Source organism: Vicia villosa, linkage group LG7 (genome assembly GCF_029867415.1).
Source record: "Vicia villosa cultivar HV-30 ecotype Madison, WI linkage group LG7, Vvil1.0, whole genome shotgun sequence".
Taxonomy (NCBI): Eukaryota; Viridiplantae; Streptophyta; class Magnoliopsida; order Fabales; family Fabaceae; genus Vicia; species Vicia villosa.
This window is the reverse complement of record NC_081186.1, coordinates 54,549,592-54,566,034: the sequence shown is the minus strand read 5'-3', so window position 1 is coordinate 54,566,034 and position 16,443 is coordinate 54,549,592. Positions and strand designations below refer to the sequence as shown.

General features: G+C 35.3%; 2 protein-coding genes across 2 annotated transcripts; both read left to right on the top strand.

Annotated features, from left to right (window-relative positions):
* The first annotated feature begins 882 nt into the window (after positions 1 to 882).
* On the top strand, positions 883 to 4,377 carry LOC131619081 (phosphoenolpyruvate carboxykinase (ATP) 1-like). The gene is made up of 12 exons (XM_058890222.1): positions 883 to 1,079; positions 1,518 to 1,696; positions 1,773 to 1,926; positions 2,024 to 2,108; positions 2,199 to 2,299; positions 2,385 to 2,683; positions 2,883 to 3,056; positions 3,156 to 3,221; positions 3,310 to 3,488; positions 3,676 to 3,845; positions 3,935 to 4,103; positions 4,197 to 4,377. The coding sequence occupies exons 1-12, from the start codon at positions 883 to 885 to the stop codon at positions 4,338 to 4,340; spliced, it is 1,917 nt and encodes a 638-aa protein (XP_058746205.1). The 3' UTR covers positions 4,341 to 4,377.
* A 6,389-nt stretch (positions 4,378 to 10,766) lies between these two features.
* LOC131619080 (uncharacterized) lies at positions 10,767 to 11,108 on the top strand. Its single transcript, XM_058890221.1, has one exon. It carries the CDS (start codon positions 10,767 to 10,769, stop codon positions 11,106 to 11,108), a length of 342 nt encoding a protein of 113 aa, XP_058746204.1.
* Positions 11,109 to 16,443: the final 5,335 nt, after the last annotated feature.

Below are 16,443 nucleotides of genomic sequence, written 5' to 3'. Positions count from 1 at the left end.
CGGCTCTTTAAGAATTGGATGAGTTCGAGTTCGAGCTCATCACGAACTTTTTTCTAGCTCAAACTCGACTTGTTAGAACTTCACCAACATCTCGGTTTAACTTGTTAGGTTTATCTTATTTGGTTTAATTCGCTTATTTCCTGGACTTAAAAGTAATTTTTTAAAGTATTTTTTTATGTATATATTTGATATTCTAAATTAATATTTTTTAAAATAAAAAATATAGAAATAAAATAAAATTTATAAGATTGAAATTTATACAATGTTGATTCTATTTGTATAATTTTTTTTAAAAATAATTTGTTTTCTTGAGAATATAAACTATCAATTAAAACCGTTAGATTAAAAAAAAAAGATAGGGTTAAAATTTGGAGCAAATATTTAAACTTACAATAAAATTCATTTTGCAAAAATAGGTCAATGGATAACAATTAATACTTTCATGGAAACTAACCAAACAACATTTCCAGTGGATAATGTGTTGGAAATTTCCATGGAAACTAACCAAACAACATTTCCGGTGAATAATGTGTTGGAAATTTTCTATTCTAATCCCTTAAACTTAGGGATCATAGGTTTAAAACCCACATCAAAACCTTCTACTTTCTTTCATACTCATTCTAATTTCTTTCTTTCTCTCTATCTCATTACTAGGTACGTTCTGATTCCCTCATTGTTGTTGCATAGATATTTTTAATGGAAACCGTGTTTAGAGACATGTGTCTGTATCAGTACTTTATATGTTATAGTTATGTAACACATGCATGCATGTATTGTCACAATTTTATGTAACTTTGAATCATAATAAACCTTACATGGCATAGTCTCATGTTATAAATTTGTGTGTTGATGTGTGTCTTGTTAAGGACAGATAATTGCAAGATGTCGCCAACCAAAGACAAAGCTAGAATGGAAAATAACGACGACGAGGGAAGTGTTCAAACAGTTAAGGCTAACACCATTGATGAGCTTCATTCACTACAAAGGAAGAGAAATGTTACTCCCAGGGCCGGATCTCAGGTTGATTTAAATACTTATTCAAGAGAAGAGCGTCACAAACAACAACTTGAATCCATCAGGTATGTGGTCTGACTAACAAATTTTCATGTTTTAGAATGTTCATTATGTTATAATAAATTGTTACATGATCTAAGCATTTCATTTTCATTATGTAAAAACTTGATTTCTTAATTAATCACTTCATTATATAAATTTGTTAATAGTATTTTTTTAATTATTTATTTTTAGAGAAATAAATTAATAAAATAAAATATTATCGTAATTTAGCGGAATACACTTCTCTCATTGGCTTTAAATCACAATGCATATTCTATTATGTTAGTGTTAAATTCTCTTGACAGAGTTTTACGGTCTATTGTAGTTCGTTCGGTTAGAAGGATTAGTTTATTCAGTTGCGTGCAGAAAATATCCGGTTATACGTGAAAAAAATATATAGTACCCAAACATATCTGATAATAATGAAATGATTAATGCCATGAATTAATTTGATGAAACAGTGCATCTCTAGCTTCATTAACAAGAGAAACTGGACCCAAAGTAGTGAAGGGAGATCCAGCTTTGAGATCAGAAAAACAAAGAGTTGCTCATGTGCCTCACCAACGTATCACACCAACCATTGCTGTCAGTGACAGTGCCCTCAAGTTCACTCATGTTCTCTATAATCTCTCCCCAGCAGGTTCTCTTTTACTTTCTCTTTTCACTCATTTTTTATATATCAAAACTATATATGCTAATGTGGAGGAATAGTGCAGAACTTTATGAGCAAGCCATAAAGTACGAGAAAGGCTCGTTCATAACTTCAACCGGAGCCTTGGCCACGCTTTCAGGGGCCAAGACTGGACGGTGTCCAAAAGATAAGCGTGTGGTGAAGGATGACCTCACTGGGAATGACCTTTGGTGGGGAAAGTAAGCATCATTTTCATATTAAGAACTAGTTTGAATTTGAAACTCGGTTAAGGGACTGCGAGTGTAATTTTATCTAAAAAACTATTATGTTTTGAAGGGGTTCTCCGAATATTGCGATGGATGAGCACAGTTTTATGGTGAATCGAGAAAGAGCTGTTGATTACTTGAACTCTTTGGATAAGGTCACATTTCTTACTTACGGACTAAAATGTAATTAAGATTGAATATGAAATGGAGAAGATTCTAAGAGAATGATATAATCAAATTTGCAGGTTTTTGTGAATGATCAATTCTTGAACTGGGATCTAGAGAACAGAATCAAAGTCAGGATTGTTTCTGCTAGAGCTTATCATTCACTTTTTATGCACAACATGTAAGTTCTAACTTTGTTATTTGAGTGCTCACGCGCTGTAACTGCAAATATGGACTGAAATTTAACCGAATGTGCGTATTGGCAGGTGCATTCGACCGACTCCTACAGAGCTTGAGGAATTTGGAACACCAGATTTTACTATTTATAATGCAGGACAGTTTCCTTGTAATCGTTATACACATTACATGACATCTTCAACGAGCGTTGATATTAATCTTGCAAGGAAAGAAATGGTGATTCTTGGAACACAGTATGCTGGTGAAATGAAAAAAGGTCTTTTTAGTCTCATGCATTATCTCATGCCGAAGCGCAAAATCCTTTCGCTTCACTCTGGTTGCAATATGGGAAAAGATGGCGATGTTGCTCTCTTCTTCGGACTCTCAGGTATATATATACATATTCTACGATCGCAACTGCAGTTGCAGACTATCGTTTAAAACCATATTTTAAATAACGCTTGTCTGACACACATTACATATCAGGTCACACTAATATTGTTAATAATCCTTAAAAATATTATCGTAAACGAAAGAGTTACAATGATTTTTTAACCTTTTCTTTTTCTTATCATCGTTTATACTAGGTACTGGAAAAACCACTCTTTCAACAGATCACAATCGGTATTTAATTGGAGATGATGAACATTGTTGGAGTGAGGACGGTGTCTCAAACATTGAAGGCGGTTGCTATGCAAAGTGCATTGATCTATCTAGGGAAAAAGAACCTGATATCTGGAATGCTATCAAGTTTGGTACAGGTATTAATATGAAGCTACTTTAATATCTATTTTCTTCTCTAGTTACTTCATACGAGAGATATGCGTTTTGATATGTTTTTTTATCACTTGCTTTATCAGTCGTGGAAAATGTTGTTTTTGACGATCATTTTCGAGAAGTTGATTATGAAGACAAATCAGTTACAGGTAACTAATAACTTTGTTTTTCAGTTGCTTTAGTTGCCAACGTTCTCTCCTGGTTGAGCAATGATAATATTGTTGTTTTGTATTGTAGAAAATACTCGTGCGGCTTATCCAATTGAGTACATTCCAAATGTGAAGTTACCTTGTGTTGGTCCTCACCCGAAGAATGTGATACTATTGGCTTGTGATGCATTTGGTGTGCTTCCACCAGTTAGTAAACTAAGCCTGTCACAGACAATGTATCATTTCATAAGTGGATATACAGCTCTGGTAATGTCTAACTCACTCTCTAATATATCTTAGTAATATCTATGAATCACTGACAAAAACACCAGACATGACACTTATACGGACACGTGATGGATACTCAGACACACCTTCAGCTTGAAAGTGTTAGTGTTAAATAGGATAATATGTATCTATCATTCGTTAATTCTTATATGCATCATAAATGAAGGTGGCAGGCACAGAAGAGGGTATAAAAGAGCCACAGGCAACGTTCTCGGCTTGTTTTGGTGCAGCGTTTATAATGCTACATCCTACAAAATATGCCGCAATGCTTGCTGAAAAAATGCAAAACCATGGTGCTATTGGATGGCTTGTTAATACTGGTTGGTCTGGTGGAAGGTATGCATTCAGGATTTTTATTAGAATGTTGATTTTTTTCTTTATATAGAATCTAAAGTTAACTTGGTTTATGCTTCTGTCAAATGCAGCTATGGTTTTGGAAATCGCATTAAACTATCCTATACAAGAAAAATTATTGATGCTATTCACTCTGGAAGCCTCTTGAAAGTTGAGTACAAGAAGACTGAGATTTTTGGACTTGAGATCCCTACTGAATTGGAGGGAGTCCCCTCAGAAATTCTCGACCCTGAGAACACGGTTAGTTTTCCTTGAACTCTTGTTTTTTACATATTATTTGAGCCTAACACTTTTCAAAATCTTTTAAGCATTGGATGTTTTGTTATTTTGCAGTGGTCGGACAAAGCAGCATACAAAGACACATTGTTGAAGCTGGCTGGATTGTTCAAGAAGAATTTTGAAACCTTCACTGACTATAAGATTGGTGAAGACAACAAATTGACAGAGGATATTCTTGCAGCTGGTCCAATCTTTTGAAGCAATCTTGTGTTCGGTTTCGCAGAGAAGAAGACTAAGACTGGCTATAAAATATGCATGTAAACAATATGCAATTGTAAACAATATGCAATGCTTGTAAACAATATGTAATGCTTGTAAACAATATGTATTTTTAACTGATTTTAATTAACTTAGCTACAAACTAATTTTTCCCCTTCATAATGCTTTTTATTTCTGCATCTTCATTTGACTATTTCTAAGACAGTACAGAAATATATTTTTATCAAATTAATTTGAGTTGAGAGGATTCTAACTCTATAAAGATCATAACTTTCATGTAAATAAATACTTGTACAATCTTTGCTATTAGAAAGAGAAATATAAATATTGTGTTACAATTAGATTTCGTATCATAATGCAAAGAATATGACAACTCTTAGAGCCATTTTTTAAATATAATTCTTAATAAATAATACAAAAACTTTATCTAGCCTTATGGTATTGGTAACTGATTCTATACAATAAAAACAAAATGATTATCCAGTGAATATATCTCCAGGCTTCATGCACAAGTTCATCATTTATGAAGGGATGCAAAGACCACATTAGGAAGTAGCTTTCCAATTCTTCCGATGACATGTTCAGATCTAATGCAGAAACGATCCTTTCCTGTACACAAGTGGAATATTTTAAGAGAATTCTTCATTTGACTGACAGTAATGTAACAGACAAACCATTAATTACCTGCATCAAATAGTCTTATTGGACCATACTGTATATGGCAACCATTAGAGCAGCTAAAGGTATGGAATCAATATTTTCCTTAACTTTTGTAGGTGTAACATCAGTACTTCCAGAATGACAGAAAGCAGTATTTTCGTCCTGAGTAAGAAGCAATTGCTAATCTAGTGAGCCAAAATTCCATAATTAACGTTATTATCAAATGGCATGTAAATGATGCACAAATCTAATGATACATTTTTATTCAAAAATATTTTGACTCATCTCTATCAGTATAAAGCCTTAAATCAGATAGTGTATGAAAAAAAGATAGAAATTGCATAAGAAAATCTCTGAATTAAAAAATTAGTAGCATTACCAAATCATTATAGATCTCTTGCTCGTTCATTTCAAAATCAATATCCGTATCTGAAAGGGATGATAATTTTCCATGTATACTTTGCAGAACATTTCTTACATTAGCATGTATATCTTCAAGTTCATTAAGTACTACCTTCACTGCAAGACGTAAACAATTATTTAATTGTCAAACTAAAAGGAAGAATACAATATCACCAAAAAACTTATGACATAAGGTTTACACCTAAAGAATATATACAACACAAGACTCAAAAAAAAGATGAACCTTACACCGTAAAACTTATATAAAGCTTATTCTTCTTATCCCACTTTAAGAAAGGGGGCTTGATTTTGTTGGTAAAAATCTTTATATTAACAAAATGATGGCCAATTCGTCTAAAACAACCTTCGTATCAATCCATAGAAGTAAAGTAAGTAAGCAATCATACATTTTTGGGTAGAAAAAGACACCATACCTTGTCTTATCTAGAGAAGAAGTCCATGTTTACACGAGCCCACTTACATACACATATTTTTGCCATATTGTAACAATTAATAGTCAAGAGAGAAGCTCCCACTTCTCTCTAAGGTGGTTGTTTCCCAAAATTATTTTGGTTTTATCTTCCCTTATCCACGAGAAGCCTTCTTTTTATCCTATGTTTTTCTTGTTTGTCATTAACTGGTTTTTGAGGTGTTTTGGTGGTATGGAGAAATGGAGGGAGTTTCATTTATCAAGGGAAGAAGAGGAAGGTATTACGGCGGAGGTGGAAGAGGCATGCGAAGACGAAGTATTTCAAAGAACGTTAGAGGCTAGGCTATGGATTGACAATACTTTCAATACTCATGCTTTTACAAACACGATGATATGAGCTTGGAAGCTAGAAAATCCAATTTAAGTCCAAGAGCTGAGCAAGAATCTTTTTCTTTTTTGATTTGCTACCAAACAGGATCTAGAAGGGGTTTTGAGAAATGGGCCTTGGAGTTTCGATCGAAATATTTTGGTATTGGCTCAAGTGTCTGGAGAAGAACAACCCTTAGAACTCAACATGCACTTTGGTACTTTCTGGGTTAGGGTTTATGAACTTCCTCTAATGCTTAAACCAGAAGCGATGACTAAGAAGTTAGGAGGTATTTTGGGAGAATATGAAGAGATTGACCAAAAAGAGGCTCACAGGAACGAGATATTTTTGCGACTCAAGGTGAAGATGAACCTTAATAAACCGCTCAAAAGGGGAATCGTGGTTCGTTTTAAAGAGAAAAACTTAAGAGTGCAAATGAAGTAAGAAAGGTTGCCTATTTTCTGCTTTGTCTTTGGTAGAATTGGACATCAGATGAAAGATTGTCAAGCAGTTGGAGATCTTAGCGATGAAGGTTTTGAAAACCTTGAAGAGCAAGATCTACCTTACGGAGCGTCGTTGAGGGCTTCCCCCTTGCCAAGGATACAGGAAGAGCAGAAGAAAAAGGAGTCAAACTCGAGCTCTTGTAGCAAGAGTTTGTTTAATCTATCATCAGGGCAGAGTAGGTGTGAGGTGAAAGGGAAGGATAAGGAAGGAGATGAAGGAGAGGTAAATCAGAATTATAAAAGTCCACCTTTACTTGTAGGCAACAAAGAGGAGGCTCTCAAGGTGCAATAAGGTCCCCCAAAGAGAAATGTTTTGGAGATTGAGGCAATGGCAGAGTGCTTTGGGGCAGTAGACATCTCGAATGTTGGATAGGATTCAAGAAAAGCTCCAAAGGAAGTCACAACTAAGAAAAAGAAATGGAATCGTAGACAAGGAGTTAGAAAAGGAAATCAAGGTCCAACAAAGAAGGTGGAGTTGGAGAGTGGGAAGAGGAATCTGATAGATGTGATGATTATAGATGGGACTGTAGAAGGTCATGGAGTTATTGAAAAGAGGATGAAGGGACCAGAAGATCTAACTGAAATGGCTACAACAAAACCAGAGGTGGTGTTGAAAGTCTAACACCGCCTAGATCAATGAAAATCTTGAGTTGGAACTTGTCGCACCCTAAATTTTGACCTAAGTTTTTTCATCTGATTCACTCGCATTAGCACCAATCAATTCATACGCGTCCAGATTAAGTTTTGATTCTGCGCATTGCATTTCAAATTAGTGTTTAATTTGCAATTGATTTCTCATCATTTTAATTTTTTGCATATTTTCATTAAAATTTTGCATCTTGAATTCATTTTTATTTTTATCATTTGCATTTTCCTCTTTAATAAATTAACTTGCATTTTCCTTTTGAAATTCTATTTAGAATTAATTTAATTTATTTAGTGTAAGTTAGATTTGAAAAAAAACAAAAAAAACTAAAGGAATATTGCAATTCATGCATTAAGAGCTTTTACACAATATTTTGCTATTACATTTGAAATGAGGCCCATCCCACATCCATAAGCCCATTACATTACAAGACAAAAAAATTGTTGTTGCTGTTTCTTCAAATGCAGGAACGTACCACCACCTTGGTCCTTCATTCCACTCTCTATTCCACTACTCTGCAAATTCCATTCCACTACAACAAACTTGTACTAAAATCAGAATTTGTCCCCTTTGATCTTATCCTCAATTCTAATACAATTCCCTCTTCTACCCTCACATTCTCACTGCTATATAAAGACTGCTCATTCTCACAAAAATGGGAGGAAGAAAAAGTAATAAAATTCTGCCAAATTGAAATCCAGAATCACTTCCTCCAAGCAAATTCACGAAACCAACATCCAAACCACCCTCGACCCTCAGATTCAAACCATCCACACAGAAACAATACACCCTCATACTCACGCTCACAGAAGCTTCTTTGACCCAACATAACTCATTCGAACCAGCCGCTCACCTTCACTCATTCGGAAACCACCACCAACAATATTCACTCAGAAATCTCTCCAAAACTCTGCCAATACTCAGCCTTCGAAAATTCCTTCAACCATACACAAACCCAACAGCAACCAAAAACACAATACTCGACTCACCCTCAAAACTGAGTCACTCAACCTCACGTTTCAACGTACCAACCACTCGCACAGAAAGCAACAATAACAACTGAGCCAAAACCGCAGTAGAGCAGGTATACACACAAATCAGAGAAGGAGTAGATCGAAGAAAGTTAAGACGAAGCTGAGATGTAACGTACTTGGTTTGTGTTTTGTTATTTCATTTGCATTCAATTTCTCTTTGCTCTTGTAACATGTAATCGCTGAATAATATTGAAAATCTGGGGTATTGGGATTGATTTGGGGCCTAAGGTTTTAAGTTGTTTGATTTGGTTTTGATTTTTGTTTGTGCTTGTCGAACCGTGTTTCACCGTGTGAGAGCGACATCGAGGAGAGTAGAGAGATTCATGGTTGTGTTCCTTTAGCGCGTGAGAGAGGATGGCCGTGATGAGTGAGAATCGCGAGAGAGGATGAGTTTCTTGAGCGTGTTTTCTTTCTTTTCTTCTTTGTGAGAGAACAGAACCGGTTGAAGAGAGAAAGAGGCTAGGGTTATTGAACCCGGCTCAATTCCTTTTGAGTTTGGATCTAGGTCCACTGACCCGGTCCAGCCCAAAGTTTTGAAGTTTTCTTTGTATTATTTGGGCCTTACTCCCATCTGATTCACACACCCCCAGCGCCTAATATTCATTGATCATAGGCCTTGCTTCTTGGCCCAATAAACTGTTTTGTTTTTTTCTAAAAAATATTATACCTCACATTAGTTAATCATTTAATTGGTTTAGTTAATTAATCATTTAAATTAAACTTTGACTATATTGCTAATTAATTAAAATTAATTAATGATTTTAGTAAATTTTTAATTAATTTAATTAATAAATTAAATACTTTTTAATTGATTAATTAAACTCTACCATAACAAAATCATTTCCTTTTTTTTATATAAACAATTTTCATTCAAATAAATTTTCTCGATCCAACATCGAGCTCATTTTAAATAATTTCACAATAAACTTTGGTCAACACCAAGTATCATTTTCAAACTTCTTTTATCATAATCAAAAACTTCAAAAAATGTTTTAATAATCGAATTGAATTTTGTCAATAATGGTTGAAAAGAGGGGGTTGTACGTACTTGTACAAGTTGCTCTAAAGCATTTAGACGATGGCCGTTAAGCTTTTGTTTGAATGCTTTGATTCCATTAAAGACCCTTAAAATTCTATTTGTCTCACCTTTCTCTACAAAACGTTTTTATCAAATCAATTTCGGTTTATAATGGATTAATCAAGAGGGGGTTGTACGTACTTGTACAAGTTGCTCTAAAGCATTTAGACGATGGCCGTTAAGCTTTTGTTTGAATGCTTGTATTCCATTAAAAAACTTCATAAGAACTCAATTTAGCAAATGCTCTTTCAAGTATTCTAGACGATGGCCGTTAAGCCATTGTTTACGTACTCGAATTCCAATTTTTCATAAAACACCTATTTCAAACTCATCTTCTCTTTGCCCAAGTGCAAATCTCGCCCAAGTGCGAACCACATTCAAAAACTCGTCTTCCCGCCCAAGTGCGATTAGACCCATAAAAATCAATCAACAAACTCGTAGTTCCTCCGAACTACATTCGCTCTGATTCTTCTATTGAAGATATGTAGGCACAAGACTCAAATGTCTTGGCGAGCACAATAATAAAAAACCCAGATCCCGTTTCTTTTTTGTCCATATGATAATTAGAACGCAAGTAGATAATAAGATAACAATCAATCACAAGAATAACTAAATGGGTCCCATCGAGTACGATGGAGGTAAGGGGTGCTAATACCTTCCCCTTACTTAACCGACTCCCGAACCCAAATTTGGTTGCGAAGACCATCTTTGCCCATTTCATTTCCTTTGTGGGTTTTATCAATATTTTCCCTTTCCCATTGGAATAAATAAAATTTGGTGGCGACTCTGTTTTGTTACCTATTTCGTGGCGATGATTTTTTGACCCGCGACAGAACTGCAGGGGGTTGGGGAGTCCCCATGCAATTCGAGCCTTACTAAGGCTCACTCGGTTGGAAAATCCTGACATCATGTTTATTATGGAGTCGTGCTTGAATATGGAGGAGGTGCAAAGTATCAAATATAATAGTGGTTACAGGTGTTGTTTGAGTGGGGATTGTAAAGGTTTGGGAGGGAAAGAGCTGGAGGTTTGATTCTTTTTTGGAATGAAAATCTTCAACTAAAGATTCTTTCTTATTATGAGAATCATATTGGGGGGACGGTAGTGGACGAGGTTGAAAATCATGATTGGTATTTTAATGGTATTTATGGCCATCTGGAGGAGCTAAACTAGAGGAATACTTGGAAGCTTATTCACGATTTGGTTAGTAGGGGAGGGGATAGAGTCTTGTGCTTCGGTGATCTAAATGATATTATCTTTGAACAAGAGAAAGTGGGAGGAAACAATATGTCGTCTTCTCAGTTTTCTTTGGGAAGACAAGTCCTAGACATATGTGGTTTGATGGATTTAGGATACCAAGGCCATCCTTTTACACGGACTAACGGCAGAAAGGGGAACAACAACATCCAATGTCGTCTAGATAGGGCTCTAGCATCCCAAAATTTCCTCAACAGATTCTCACCAACAAAAGTCCTTCACTTGCCAAGGTTTGGGTTGGATCGCGCGGTTTTAAGGATTGGCTTGGAGGCAGATTTGGGTAGCAATGACAAAAGAAGGAAACATTTGTTCAGATTTGAGGAGGCTTGGAGCAGAGATAAAAAATGTGAGTCAACGGTGCGTGAAGTTTAGAATAGTCTCCTTATGAATGGTGTTTCAAAATTTGCTGGTTTGCAAGGTTTAAAAGAGCACTTTAAAAAATACAAAGTTAGTGCGTTAACACAGAATCTGCAAAGAATATAGTCCTTTCTGCAAGAGGAAAATAATTGGGATGCTATTGAGGAGGCAATTGCATCTTATAAAGCCCTTAAAGCCCAATGGAATAGTCTGCTGCAAGTTCAAGAAATTAACTGGAGACAAAAAAGTAGGTGATAAATGCTTAATTCATGTTAAAATATCATATTAAAACATAGCATTTATCTTATTTAAATGAAGAGTTTATAACATCAAAACCCCAATTATTGGATAAAAATACGGATATATGATGAACACGAAAAGTTCAAAGGAAAAACTACAAATGTTGTGTATAAAGAGGTTTTTAACAACGTTTGATTTTCATGGATTTAACACAATAAATTTGAAAACTCTATAATATACCAATTATTAACAGCATTTTATCTTCCATTTCTTTCACACGTTAAACCAATTATCTTACACCACATTACCTTCATACACAACTATTGTTTTATTATGCTTTCGCCATGAAAATAATTTGTACTCAATGTATCTATGCCAATCAATTTAAATTAAAATAACCATTAGATATCCATAACATTTGTTACAAAAACAACCCAAAAAACTACTTCAAAACCACTTAAAAAAAACTTTTCATAACACATTTCTCTACTACTATACCATATCTTCATTCAATTCTTCATCATTGTCAGAACTATCTCTTTACTAACACAGTTCTTAATGCTGAAGCCCATAGAGTCTCCATCACATAAACTTCTCTCCTTTGTAAATTTATACCAACCACCCCCTAAAAACATCTCAACACAATTACCCTTTTCAGCTCGATGGACTTCAAACTCATACTTAACATCTCTTTCCCAGTCCACCAGATCTATAAACCTTACACCGTTCAGACAACTATTCTTAACAACATGCTCAAGGATTTCCTACAATATTAATATCAAACAACATTACTTTTTCACCTTTTTGGTCCTATCGAAATATGTTTAAATTCAAAACTAACTTACAAGGAGACATGACTGAGCACTCCTTCCATTAATGACATTTTTCTTCCAGAGGCAATAATTGAAGTCCACTGGCTGCTCTACATAAGACCTATCATCATCACCATCACCATCATGACATCTAAAAGAAAATATTAAATTAGAAATCACACAATATTACATGGATTAACAATCCCATAAGAAATGTGTAATAAAACCTTCTAAATAAAAAAATATAAACATCTCCACAAGATTAACCAAAAATAAACATACAATGAAGTATCAGATGATAAACATTTCCCCTCATTCGTCTTCTTCACTAAACATTCTTCCCATTCATGCAAATATATATTCAAGGTTGCAGTTCCACAGTAAAACAAATCAACCACTAAAACCATATCTTTACCTTTTCCTTTCATTGGTTCATCAACTTTCCATCTTTTACGCTTCAATGACTGGGTTCTCTTCATATTTTCTTTCTGAGTTCCACCAGTTTATTCATAATCAATGACAAGCTTATCCATCTCCACCCTTCTCAATAAACAAGCATTTTCAGTTTCACCTTTAACTCTGATAAATAGCATTGTAAAAAATCAATAAAAACATCAACACATATCACTTCTAAACATGCAAACATAATATTCACAGAAATGGAATATTACCTGCCAAATAGACATCAAGCTACTATATACTCTCCTTACATTTTGACACAGAAACGAACGTAACAATAAAGTTAGAGGTTTAGGTATGATGATCACCTTCTGAGAAGTAGTGAGTTCTTAAAAATACAACTTTCAACCTTTCTTCACATTAGTTATATAACACTCTAAAAGGGACTGCGTGGTGTCGTTTGTTTTTACCTCCCCATTTCACTTGGGAGGACGGCATGCCAGACCCTTCACGCGAAATTTGGAAGGAGAGAGGCGCCCTTGTGGGATGAATTTTATTTCAGTTCTTCCTACGATAGCACACGGAATTTTTAATTATCCTATGAGGAGGAAGAGGAAAAAGATCTCAAATAAACCCCAAGAGTTTTATAGGTGTGGGGATTTCACCTAATCAGATGTTCTGGAGTCCGGGAGGTCGGTTATACATAAGGAAGGTTTTAAGCACCCTACATATCCGTAGTACTCTACGGGAACCTTCTCTGTGTCTATGTGTTTGTGTTGCTGCTAGATCGGGAAAGTTTCTCCTTTGTGTTAGGGGAAAGAATTGAATTGAATTGAAATGAAAGACAGATGAACTGACTGTTTTTGGTTTTTGATTAGCTCGTTGAGATTCCTTGTGAATCTCATGCCTACATATCCCTAATGGAAGTCAGAGCTTTTTGTAGTTCGAGGAACTAATTAGGGAAATGAATTTATTTTTGGGTGCCTTGTTTGAAGCTCAAGGTTGAAGCTTGAATTAAATCTCTGTTTATAAGAAAAAGACATGAAGTCATCTTTACAGAGAGGTATTTCTACTATTCCACCACAAACATTTGAAGTGACAGAAAAGCGGGGTTCGTTTCATAAGAGAGGGACCTTACTTGTCTGTGTGCAAGTATGCTAGTCGCGGTCTCTTAAATGAAAGAAAGATTCTCAACCAGTTTAGGGAAAGGAAACAAGTTTGGGTGTGTGTGCCTCAGAGCATGCCTTTCAAAATCCTAAATGGGAGAATGTTTTGAAATTGTAATGAAAATGTTTGTATTTTTGAATGTGGTGAAATAGGAGAAATATCTCTTTATAGAGATAAATCATGTCTATCTACTGTATGAAAGATTTGAATTTGACTGGCTTGTATGAGGCCCAAGCTTGAGGCTTAAAAGAGTTTTGATTGACCCTAGGAGATGACTCCACTAGGGATTGACTTTGACTGAATGAATTTGTGTTCTGTATGAAGCCCATAATTGTGGCTGACTCTAGTTGGAGATTGTTTGTTTTATTTGATTGAAAGGTTTATATGGTGTTCTGTACAAAGCCCAGAATTGTGGCTGACTCTACCTAGGGAGACATTGTTTTCTGCCTTGTATGAAGCCCAAGGTTGTGGCTGACTTAGTGGGGAAAAGACCCCAAGGGTTATGAATCTTTTGACACAGGGAATGATGTTTATCTGCCTTGTATAAAGCCCAAGGTTGTGGCTACTCTTGATGAGGAAGGACTCACTGTGGAGACTCTGTTATCTGCCTTGTACAAAGCCCAAGGTTGAGGCTAACTATGAATGGGGGAAGATCTACCAGTTTGGGATCTTTTGACTCAAAGGGGAATATCTTCCTTGTACAAAGCCCAAGGTTGAGGCTAACTTTGTGGAGGGTTACTCTATTGTGCAGAGGTTGAAGGTTGACTCTACTGAGGAATTTGCTTTTATTAAGCAGGGATTGATGAATGAGAGCCCATAGTAGAAGGTTGACTTTACTAGGGAATTTGTTTGAGTGATTGAGACTGACCCAGGGTTGACTCTACCGGGGAGTTTTGAAGGTTTGAATGAAGGAAGATGGAAGCTAACCCTTTCTAGGGAATTTTGTGAAATGAAGGAGTGGTTTGGAAGCTAACCCTTTCCAGGGAATTTTAGATTTATGAAGATTGTTTGGAGGCTGACCCTTTCCAGGGGATTTAGATTTATGATGATTGTTTGGAGGCTGACCCTTTCCAGGGAATTTTATGAAATGAGTGAGGGATGATTTGGAGGCTAACCCTTTCCAGGGAATTTTATGAAATGAATGATTGGGTAGCACTCCAATGATATGAAAGGGATGAAAGGATTGATTTATACTTTTTGTTTAAAGCCCAACATTAAGGCTGACTTGACTGAGGAAATTCCAGATGTGGAATCTAGACTCTACTAAGGAGAAGACACACTGGAGATTGAAGATATGGGTGACAGAGGCTGTCCATGTCTCTCATTCCAAAAGGTGAACTCAATACTGAGATTGAGACATTATTAGCTTATCTGAAGTCTGGTTTGAAGAATAGAAGAATCTCACCAGGGTAGGCTAAAAGGTGACTAAAGACCTGTTCCTATGTTTATAAGAAACCTGATGGGTCCTTGTATACAAGCTCAATAGAAAGCTGTGAATATGCTTTTAAGAAGCCTGTGGGTCCTTGTATTGTAAGCCCAATAGGAGGCTAATCGAGGGTCATCGAGGGTCCTTGTTATAGGACAAGAGAAAGCTATGTTGGTTTTGAACTTAGTTTGGCTCAAAGCAAATGGGTAAGAGGTTTCACCAGGAATAATTCCTCTTGGGTGGATGTGCCCTACTTTTGTTCTAAGGCTTTTTTCAAGATGTTTCACCGGGAATAATTCATCTTGAGGTTGATCTAAAGAATTCTAATTAGGAAAGAGCCTTCACCGGGAAGACATTCTCAATCCTAGGCCATAGTCCTATAATATATATACAGTTTATTTGTCCTAAGGTTTTTCTCAGACGGAGTTCTAAATAGTGTATGTATAATTTATATTTGACAGGAATTTAAATGAAAGCTGTAAATGAAAAGCTGTAAAGCCTAACCTGGATGAAGGGGAGGCCTTTGAAAGATGTATGTACAGAAGGGGTTGGGTCTTAGACTCAAGGAGAGGCCCATGTGAAATGGATTTGAAGTTTGAAGTTGTTTTGAAAAACAGTTGAAAGTTTATTGAAAATAGTTGAATGTTTATTGAAAACAGTTTTGAAATGTTTTTGTTTTGAAAACAGAAGAAGTGAAGATGGACACTAGGTCACATAGGTATATGAAGAGTTTCACCGGGAATAATGCCCTTCAATACCGAGAAGAAAGTTTTGAAAACAGATGAGAAGTTTTCTGTTTAAAGAGGATTTGAAAACAAACTATAAAAAGAAAAGGTGTTAGGTCTTACACTCTATTAGAGGCCCAGAAGATTTATATACTGTTTGTGAAAAACAATTGAAAGCTTCTGGCTGGATGATGCAAGGCTTTGTTGATTAAAAACCTTGATCGTCTATTTATTTTAGAGATTAAAACAGTTTTGAATTTTTGACAAAAGTCAACTTAATCAAGATAAAGACAAAGTCTATACTTTAATTAAGACCTAATGGATTAGGGTTTCATCACAAAAATATTTACAAGAGATTAGGTTTTGAAAATCAAATGAAAACTATATTTAAGGTATTTTAAAATACTTAAAAATATGTCATTTTAAACCTAATAAAAAGTTTCAAATAAATAATATTTTTTTGTGATTTTTGGTTTATTCATAAAATAGATATATTAAATGACAAGTGTGTGAAAATTCAAAAGAAAATGATTTAATTTGATAGGTGGATTAATTGGTTAAAGTTGTGAAGGAATTAAATG

Coding starts and splice junctions, on each gene's coding strand:
- LOC131619081 (XM_058890222.1), top strand. CDS start 883: ATGTCGCCAACCAAAGACAAAGCTAGAATGGAAAATAACGACGACGAG. Junction 1,080..1,517: donor CAACAACTTGAATCCATCAG/GTATGTGGTCTG, acceptor TTGATGAAACAG/TGCATCTCTAGCTTCATTAA. Junction 3,057..3,155: donor TGCTATCAAGTTTGGTACAG/GTATTAATATGA, acceptor TTGCTTTATCAG/TCGTGGAAAATGTTGTTTTT.
- LOC131619080 (XM_058890221.1), top strand. CDS start 10,767: ATGTCGTCTTCTCAGTTTTCTTTGGGAAGACAAGTCCTAGACATATGT.